General features: G+C 37.5%; 3 protein-coding genes across 14 annotated transcripts in view; 1 reads left to right on the forward strand and 2 right to left on the reverse strand.

The window, feature by feature from the left end:
* Nucleotides 1-1,124, reverse strand: part of ptprub (protein tyrosine phosphatase receptor type Ub) — a 390,953-nt gene extending 389,829 nt beyond the window's left edge. For all 12 annotated transcript variants that reach the window (XM_067448179.1, XM_067448178.1, XM_067448177.1 and 9 more), the window contains exon 1: nt 901-1,124. In XM_067448179.1, the coding sequence (XP_067304280.1) occupies nt 901-946 (46 nt within the window). In that variant the 5' untranslated portion in view covers nt 947-1,124. The remainder of the gene's footprint in view (nt 1-900) is intronic.
* Nucleotides 1,125-1,280: 156 nt separating this feature from the next.
* On the forward strand, nt 1,281-6,243 carry rab42b (RAB42, member RAS oncogene family). Its single transcript, XM_067448187.1, has 2 exons — nt 1,281-1,700; nt 4,224-6,243. The coding sequence occupies exons 1-2, from the start codon at nt 1,483-1,485 to the stop codon at nt 4,660-4,662; spliced, it is 657 nt and encodes a 218-aa protein (XP_067304288.1). The 5' UTR covers nt 1,281-1,482; the 3' UTR covers nt 4,663-6,243.
* Nucleotides 5,990-9,645, reverse strand: taf12 (TAF12 RNA polymerase II, TATA box binding protein (TBP)-associated factor). Its single transcript, XM_067448188.1, has 6 exons — nt 9,488-9,645; nt 8,784-9,016; nt 8,619-8,696; nt 7,235-7,349; nt 6,887-6,975; nt 5,990-6,791 (listed from the first exon to the last, which is right to left on the reverse strand). The coding sequence occupies exons 2-6, from the start codon at nt 8,952-8,954 to the stop codon at nt 6,756-6,758; spliced, it is 489 nt and encodes a 162-aa protein (XP_067304289.1). The 5' UTR covers nt 8,955-9,016; nt 9,488-9,645; the 3' UTR covers nt 5,990-6,755.
* Nucleotides 9,646-9,919: the final 274 nt, after the last annotated feature.

Raw genomic sequence — 9,919 nt, forward strand, 5'->3', positions numbered from 1 at the left:
TAATATAAGTAGCTAGCTACACAAGACAACAAAATATATAACACTGTTCTAGTGGTTTTTGGATATTTTAAATCTTACATATTGTGCCTTTAATTACAAGTGCTAATGACTGTTACTTTAAATGTTTCAATCTTTTTATTTGTATAAAAATAAACTTCATTTAATTTCTGTTTATTAAATTTGACTCGATTATTCGATTTTGCTTTATGAGTAGTAGTAGCAGCCTACCTAGCTTTAACCAAGTTTGAATACATTTCACAGATTCCCTATCGAGATCAGAGCAGAAAATACAAAACAGTCAGTCAGCTCAGCATGATCTGCAAGTGAAGCTTGCACTTCCTTTCACGGGTGATGTTTGAGTCATGGAGGAGGACCGGCCTCTAGCGGCCATCAAGAAAAATGCATTACAATGAAGGAAACGGTACAAAAATGAATAAATTAAAAATATGATACTTAATTCCAGCAGAAGGCTACGAGGAGTCTTGGGTAAAGTTATTTGTAATATTAGTACATTTAATTTTATTGGACTAACGCAGTAGGCTAAATTACGAGTGCAGTTATGTTTTCTACCTCTGTCAGTAATGGACGTTTCATGCATTTCGCTTCACTGGATCCCCCACCCTTGCTAACCTGGTATGAACTACTTTGTCATGCCAAGTTTCTGAAGTGTAGGCCTACATTTCTGAAGAAGAGGACTTTTATGCTTCATTGCAAAAACAGCAGAAACACACTGTTGATAGCAAGGCCTTACTGGAGTTATTGGCTAAAGTAGTCCACTAAAGTAAATGAAAACAAAGTGAAACACTATTTATAGCCTAAATCGTGGGTGTCCTAAGGGAGTCTGTTCCATTGTTGTTCACCTCCTGTTTGGAAAGCCTTTTAATCATTTTGGAAACTAACCTGTAATGCACACTTGTGAGGAATACTGTGGGTTTGATTTCATCATGATGTTGGAAGTCTTCCAGACATCTTCAGAGGTTATGACCTGGGTGGAAGCGTCATGGTTGGCCTATTGAGAAATTCTTAGCTGAAATTTTTCTGCTCATTACACATGCTTTTCTGTGATGCATGCCACTAGCTGGCTTCAACAGGAAATGCTGGGCTTGTCCTGATATGATACCGCATGCTCATTCCCTCTGGTCTATGAGAAATTCCAAACTTTCATCTGGTATTTATAAACTCCACCCCTCTCATAAACCCTGCCCACTTACAAGTATGAACAAGCAAAGATTAAAGAAACAGATCAAGTAGAAGCTTCCACCGCTGAAACATTCACACAGATGCTGCTCTTTGCAAAAAAAACACAGAAGAACCTAAGGAACTATGGGTTTATTTCTACCTATGTTTAGCATGAGAACTTCAAGTCCTCTGAGGTAAGGGGTTCTCTGGTCAGACGTCCAAGGATCCTGCCTGGTGGAGTGACACATTTTTAGTGAACTCTAGCCTGTTCATTCATCACGTTGGTTCGGTTCTCAGGTAGTTATGGATATCACTTTGTGGCAGTACCAGTTTCGAATCATCATGCTAGGAGACTCCACGGTGGGCAAGTCATCCATGTTGAAGCGATACACAGAGGACCTGTTTCTGGAGTGCATTAACCAGACTGTTGGAGTAGACTTCTATGTACACTTTCTAGAGGTAGAACCTGGAGTGAGGGTCAAACTGCAGTTCTGGGATACAGCTGGTCAGGAGAGGTTTAGGTAAGTCCAAACATTTCAAGCTTTTCAAAGTTCTACCATGAATTTAATTACATTCTCCTAATCCAAATGGTATATCCACCATTTGGGTGGATATACTCCACCCAAAAATCATCATCATTTACTCACACTCATGTTGTGCCAGATTCGTCTGTGGAACACAAATAGAGATTTTTTTTTTTTTTTTTTTTTAGAAAATGTTCACAGAGAAAAAAGGTGTCAAAATTTTACCTTTAGGGGTACAACAGCTTGTCACTGGGGCAGTACCCTAAAAAGGACATCTTTGTACCCCTTTCCTTCTTACACTGTCAGAATTCTGACAGTTTAAGGGTGAAAGGGTTACAAAGATGTCCTTTTTAGGGTCACGTGGTACCCTAAGGTACAAAACCGAAAAGGTACTAATACGCACTCTTAAGGTACGTATTGTACTCTAAGGTGCTAATATGCATCTCCTCAGAAAAAAAAGGTACTGTTCTGTCACTGGGGAGGTACCCTATAAGGTACAAAAGGAACATATCTGCACTTTAAGGTAATACTATAAACCTTTTTGTGGTAAAGTACAAATATGTCCTTTTAAGGGTACTGCCCCAGTGACAAGCTGTTGTACCCCTAAAGGTAAAATTTTGACACCCTTTTTTCTCTGTGTGTATTCATCTTTGTAAGTCTATATTAAGCAAGTGGATTGTTACCCAAAACTTAATGCTTCAACCACACAAAAAAACAGGATGGTAATCCATACAAGCCCAGGTGATGAATCAATGTCTTCTGAAGCAAAATGATAGGTTTGTTTAAGAAAAATGCTGTTATTCAAAATATCCTGTATCAAAAAAACGTTTCATATGTGTGCCATAAGTGATGTTCTCTGTAATTCCACGTATGACAGGTAGCCAGAAGTGCTGGTTTATTTAAAACATTTGTATTTTCTCACACAAACCTGTTATTCAGCTTCAGAAGACATTACTACATTAAAAGGAGTTGTCATGTTAATTTTGTGGATTTTTTTAACTTGCATTATATCAAGGGTCTCCAAACTTGGTCCTTCAGAGTTTAAACCTAACTTGCCTCGACACACCTGCTTAAAAGTTTCTAGTATACCTAGTGAGACTTTAAATAGTTTTTGTTTTAATTGGGGTTGGAGCTAAAGTTTGCAGGACAGCGGCCCTCTGGAAGCAGTGTTGAATACCCCCACCTTATATGGACTCACAAGATGTATTATTTTTCTTAAAATCTCAGTTTGTTTTCAACAGAAGAAAGTCATTTATTAAGTAAATGAGAGTATCCCTTTTAAGGAGAACAATCCACAGTTGTCCTGGTTTTCCCCTCAGGGTGACTTCTGTCCATTTAGTCAGAAGTTCAGTGTCTAAAAACAGTTTAAAGAAGTTGCCTTGCTTCTGTAAAACAGGATTGTGAAACATATTACTCATCACAGCACCAAGTATTCTCATGATACTTCCAGGAAGTAGGTTGGGTGGGGGGTTGGCCCAATTAATTTCCCCACCCTGGCAACAGTTCAGCCCATCCAGAAAGGACTATAACCCATCTAGCATCTTAGAGCTAGAGTTTAACCTGTTCACTGGTGCATAAATGACTTTAAAGAGAGAGTTTACCCAAACCTTCTGTTATTCACTCAACCGCATGTCAGTCCAATGATGAGTGTTGTGATGAGGGGGAGGAGGCACTTAAAATACATTATTTATTTAACAATAAATATTGCTTTGAGGTATCTAGTATTTTTTTCCACTGCAAAAGCAGCATGGATGACCTGGAAAGGTAGAAGCCAAATCTGAATTGGCTTTTAACTGATCTTTTGAGGGTTTAAACCCCTGAAAGTTAACGTGATTTGACATTTAAGACTCTATGGTCTTTGTTTCATGTTGGGATTAGGCTTTAGATCAATTAGGACATTTAAGTAGCTTTTATAAACTCAGCTCAAACATGTACTTTAGTCTGGGACTAGGCTTAAGCCTTGTCTGTGAAACTGGGGGTATATATACCAAAATGTATATATACTTGTATTACTGTCATCCAGGGTCTGGGGACTGGCCAATTGGTAAAGTCATCACATCAATGCAGTGCTGTTAGAAGCTCCATTTCTCATAGAAACAGTCAGTGTCCTGAAATGCACACTTGGGACTGCACATTGGAGGGACCAATGCTATTTGAGGATAAGAAACAACGTGGGGCAGTTCATGTCAGAGTTTATTGCTGATTTTATGTTATTTAAATGTTAACTTGGCAAGCAGTTTTTAAGAATTCAGTATTTCCGCATACAAGTAGAAGGAGTTGGTCTTGCATGCCTAAAATAGTTGCCTGGAGGCATTGCAAGTATGGCTGCAGACTGCAGAGTGAACTGACTTTCTTTGAAAAGGCTTTAGGAATGATACAAAATATCCAATGAGAGTAAAAATAACATATGGTTGGATTTTATCCATTGGGAATTGGTTGGATGGGAAAAAGAGACCAGAATTAATATTGATTAACATTGTACAAATGTCTGGAAAAAATATTATTATTGTCCATTTGCAGGTCTGTGACTCGCTCCTACTACCGCAACTCAGTCGGAGGTCTTCTGGTATTCGATCTGGGCAACCGAAAATCTTTCGAAAATGTGCAGCAGTGGCACGCGGAGGTGTTGGAACGTGTGCAACCCTACTCAGTGCTCTTCGTGTTGGTGGGACACAAGAGTGACCGGGACAAGGCCGGAGAGCGAGCTGTGAACCGAACCGAGGCAGAAAAGCTTGCAAGCCAATTGGGAGCGCCGTACATAGAGGCCTCTTCCAAAACGGGTCACAACGTTAAAGAGGCCTTTGATCTCTTGACCCGAAGGGTTTATCAGGGCTTGAAAAGTGGAGAGATCCAGTTGCGTGAGGGGTGGGATGGAGTCAAGAGCACAGCTCCTGCAGACCAAATGACCAAGAGACAACAAAATGAAGCTTCTGAGAAAAACAAGAGCTGTGCTTGTTAACTTACAATATGAGGATCTCGCAACCTAGGAGTACAGATCTTCAAATAGGACGGATCAGTCTGACATTGCCAAATACACCTAAAACAAATCCCAAGAGTTTTAAAGGGTTAGTTCAAAACAAAAATGTATTATTGAGTGATTTGAATCATCATGCTAGGAGAATCCACAGTGGGCAAGTCATCCATGTTGAAGCGATACACAGACGACCTGTTTCTGGAGTGCATTAACCAGACTGTCGGAGTAGACTTATTAATTACTCGCCCTCAAGTTATTCCAAACCTGAAAGGCTCATCTTTGGAACACAAATGAAGATATTTTTGATTAAATCGGAGAGCTCTCCGACCCTCCATAGACAGCAATTACCACTTTCAAGGCCCAGAAAGGTAGTACAGACATTGTTAAAATAGTCCATGTGCCTCCAGTGGTTCAAACTTAATACAATGAAGCGACGAGAATACTTTTCGTGCACAAAAAGCAAACAAAAATAACTTTATTAAAACATTTTTGTCTGTGTCAGTCTCCAACGCAGTTTATGTTGGCCAGCTCCTGCGGCACCATCATACGCATGCGTCTCACGTGAACAGCATCGGCCAGTGGTAAGCCTCAATTCTGGTGTAGCTCTGACATAACTCGGAAGTTATGTCAACAGCGTAGGAGACTGATACAGATGTGAAGAATTGTTGCATAAAGTCGTTATTTTTGTGCACAAAAAGTATTCTCATCACTTCATAAAAATAAGTTTGACTGTAGTCACATGGACGATTCTCATGATGTCTTTACCTTTCTGGGCCTTGAAAGGGGTAATTAAATTGTTGTCAATGTAGGAGTCAGAGTTCTCAGATTATCAAAAATATCTTCATTTGTGTTCCAAAAATGCAGGTTTAGAACAACATGAGGGTGAGTGTTAAATGACAGTAATTATGTGGTTGGCTAGACTAACCCTTTAAGATGTAAGATTGTAGGTATTAAAGTCGATCAGACACATCTTGGATAATATATGCTTTTCTGAAAGACTTAAGCATTTCAAAACCACACTGGCATTTACATACATTTGATTTCCAAATGTTTGTTCATATTTCTAGGCTCAACTTTGGATAAGAGTCTTTGTATTTTTGTAGATACAAAAAGGGCAGCATGAAATCTATAAATGCTTTACATTCCAAATGTTTTTAAGTGCTGATCCAGTAGATTTGTAAATGATTCACTAATATTTGTCTTTCATAGATAAAGGAGGATTTCAGATATTCAGTTGACACAGTCTTAGACACATTGCTGAAACAGCTTGTCTTGACTTATATGAATACAATGTGAGTTCAGTGTGAATAAATCACAATTAAGTTTTTTATTCATGAAAAACAGGAGACTGTAAAACACTGTGATACACGGCAAAAAAAAAAATCTGTTTATACTCCACAAAAAATGTTTAAATCTGCCCACAGCAGATGGGGTTTATGCACCATTTCCCACACATCACATATATAACCCCCTCTAACAATTAACATCTGCATTATGTCACTATTTCCAATGCAATTAATCACATGGGGAAGTGGTATTTATTTCTCTGGTAAAAATGACTGTTTACCTATAGAAAGTCACACAATGAGGATTTCTCTATAGTACTTAATATTACTTAAGTGACCAATTCTATAACACCGAACATTATAAACAAATCAGACACATGGTGATTGTAATTGTGCATAGCTACTAATGCCAGCTGAGCAGAGGTTGTGCGACTGCATGATGGGTCAACTAAACATGTAATATGAATTTAAATATGGTTTGTGGGTGAAAAAATAAAAAAAAGGATGTTTTTGACAGAGCTCCGTGAGATTCTATCATATAATAAAACCCCAGTATAGCACCAAGGTGCTCAAACAAAATGTTCACATGGTGGTTTTGACACGAAGTGAACTGTACAGACAAATGACATCAATTCCTGAACACCTTTCGAATGAGAAATGTCAACAGAAGCGTACTGCAAATAGTACAACGCATTCTTCCTTTTTGATTAACATAACATGTATAGGTTCAAACCCTCTCCACTTCCAAAACTTCCAGGGGAAAAAAATGTTTGTTGGTACTCCTGTATCTTGCTACTTTTTGGTTGTTTTGCGGATCAATGCCATTCTCTGAAAGCACAGAAAAGGGTATTTAGGAATGCAAGTCAATGTATTTCAAAATCATCTTGAGGCATCGGTTTAAGTGCATGAGGCCGATGGCTGACCTGTTTGTGGGCTTCTGTGGTGCATGCCTTCTTATATGGTCGGATCTCATCTGAGCCATAACCAGGAATCCACATGTTCCACTGTCGTTCTGTAATTCAATATTGAATATTATCAACACAATTCCTTAGATAGACATTCAAACAATCAGCCATTGGCTTTGATTTAACAACTTATAGGATACATAACGTGCGCCTTTATTTTCTTTGACGTTACCATTAATAATAATAAAATGAAAAACATCCAGTTTATCAGAAATGGATGCATAAAATATGTTTATTTATTTAAATAAAAAATAAAATAAAAAAAGATACTTAAAACACTGGGAACTGTATATTCAAGACCCTCACCGAGGTGTAGCTGGACATCTTTCACTTCAAGAGTATTTGACTTCCTGTGTCGTGCAAGTTGGCATGCAGCAGTCACCACGCTCTCAATGAAATCATCAGCAATCTGCAAGAGCATCTGAAGGGAATGGGAAATGACACGGATCAGCAGACAACAGTGAAGTGACAGTCACAGTAAGTCATCATCCTACTGTCTGTCAGCAAAGCACCAACACACACACACACACTCTCACACACACACAACCAAAATGTATTCAGACACCTTCAACATTTTCCCACATTATCTGTTTATTCACTATATGGTTTATAAAATGGTAATAAAATATGACAGAGTTAAACTGTCAGAACAAATTCATCTTGATAATGTCAAACAACTTTTATAGCAGGGTATGCAATGGATTACAATCAACCAATCAGCTGTCAGCTGTTCAATTTTAATACACAATTAGACAATACCAATTTAGGTCAACCAATGACCAAGCAATGCTTCATTTTGGTTCCAAAATGTTATCAATTTTACTGGTAGTCCACTGTATGAAGAATTTTTTTAGATAATTTGTCACAGTTTACTTTATTTTGATATCCTCACTTATATTAATGAACTACAGTGTCCTGTACCCAATAGTAAAAAATGATATCTGGTGTCTGAATATTTTTTTGGTTTGACTGTATACATATTTTGTCATGAATATATTTATTCATGTAGTCTACCATTCTGAAATTAATGAGATTATTTTTTATTTCTTTCATGCTCACCAAGGCTGCATTTATTTGATCAAAAATACAGTAAAACAGTAATATTGTGAAATATTATTACAATTTATGTCCTTTATTGCTGTGATGGCAAAACTGAATTTTCAGCAACATTACTCCAGTCTCCAGCGTCACATGATCCTTCTGAAATACTTCTAATATGCTGATTTGCTGCTGAAGAAACATTTCTTATCAATGTTGAAAACAGTTGTGCAACTTAATATTTTTGTGGAAACCAGAATTTCTGATAAATACAAAAGTTCAAAAGAACAGCATTTGAATTATATATATTTTTTTAGTGAAAATGCAGAAGTCTTTACTGTAATTTTTGTTGCTTCCTTGCAAAATAAAAAAAGTATAATAATGCTAATATGCAATATAGTTCTAAGCACCGAGCTGAAAAAAACAAATAGAAAATAGATAGTAGGGACCAATATGAATTAACAGCTGACTAGTTTTTACATACTTTTTTCTTGTTTTTATTTTATTATTTTAACAGAGGATATAAAGGGACATTGCTCATTTCAAAACGAAGCATTTTATTATTATAAAACGCTTTCTTATAACTGAGTAGTTATTGACTCAACTTTAGAAATATGTATGTGCGCACACTAATTATAATATACATAAGTACCTCCTCAACATCCTCATCGAGTTGCTCATTAGGGTCGATTTCTCGCACAAGGTCCTGCAGCTTCTTCTTACTGAGCACCTGTACGGAGGATATTAGATCATAAATGTTATGACAAATACAAATGGAATCAGAATCTGATACATTTAAACTGCTATAGCGGCTTACCTGAGTGCCTTCGGGACTCAGTCTTCCTGCTGGTCCAGGGGTGCCTGGAACTTTGCCGGGGACGACGGTGCTGTTGGCCATGTTGGAGGAGAGGGGTGGTGTTGAAGAGGCTTCTGCTTTCACAACAGCGTAGAAGTTAGAGCGACTAGTCTGTGGAGGGTACTGGGTCATACTATGATAGTCAAGAGATATCTGTCATGAGCCTCTTCAAAGCCAGCGTGAGGTCAATTCAGCTGCAAAAAGGTATTAAGAAAGATTACATCGAGTTGAGTCAATACATCCCATGGATAAAATATCCTGAATGTTACTATAAGTTCTCCAACAAAACCAAGACCTTTAGAGCTACTCAATGCACAGTGCTCTCTAGGACAAACATCACAGAACTGTCATTTGCTCTGCAGGCTAACGACTTTAGCTTTTTAGCTTTGCTGATGTCTTTGAGATGATTAACTTAAACTACATGGACAAGCGGAGATGTAATGGTGATTTTAACAGATGCAGTAATATAAATTTACAAATAAATCTTGATTTTTGTCGGAATGTCTTTTTGGCTGCTGTTTTTCTATACTGTTATCACCGCGAAGCGAACATCTTGAGCTCAACATATTAGCAGCTAGCGAGTAAACATTGGTGCCAATTCCACGTCTCGTGATGCTTTCCCTTTATTTCGTATAATCCTGCTGGATGGTAAACTAGTATGGTACCTGATCCAAATAATTGTGTATTATCTTCCCATCTTCGTTATTTATAAATCGGAATTATTCGGAAACCCATGTATGTTGATGTTGTTCTTTCTACAGGCGCCTCTTCTGGCGAACGGACTCAACGGAGCTCAGTAGAAATATCGCGAGAACTAAGGGAATGGCGCTCTACAAAATAAAAGCTTTTTTTATTGCAGGGCAAGACGTTTCTTCAAAATAATTTTATTTATATAATAATGTAAAAAAAATACATTGTTTGCGTTTACAATGGAAGTCAGTTTATTTCTTTATATGTAAACCACCAAAATATTTCCAGATGTGGGATTACCGTTTAAATTAGATGAACATATCTAGTTTTCTCTGTGTAAAAAATAACACAATGTTTAATTCTTATGAGTATACTTTTAAAGCTGTTTACTTTTCCTTGTGGTCTTG

This window comes from Pseudorasbora parva, chromosome 7, assembly GCF_024679245.1.
Source record: "Pseudorasbora parva isolate DD20220531a chromosome 7, ASM2467924v1, whole genome shotgun sequence".
Taxonomy (NCBI): Eukaryota; Metazoa; Chordata; class Actinopteri; order Cypriniformes; family Gobionidae; genus Pseudorasbora; species Pseudorasbora parva.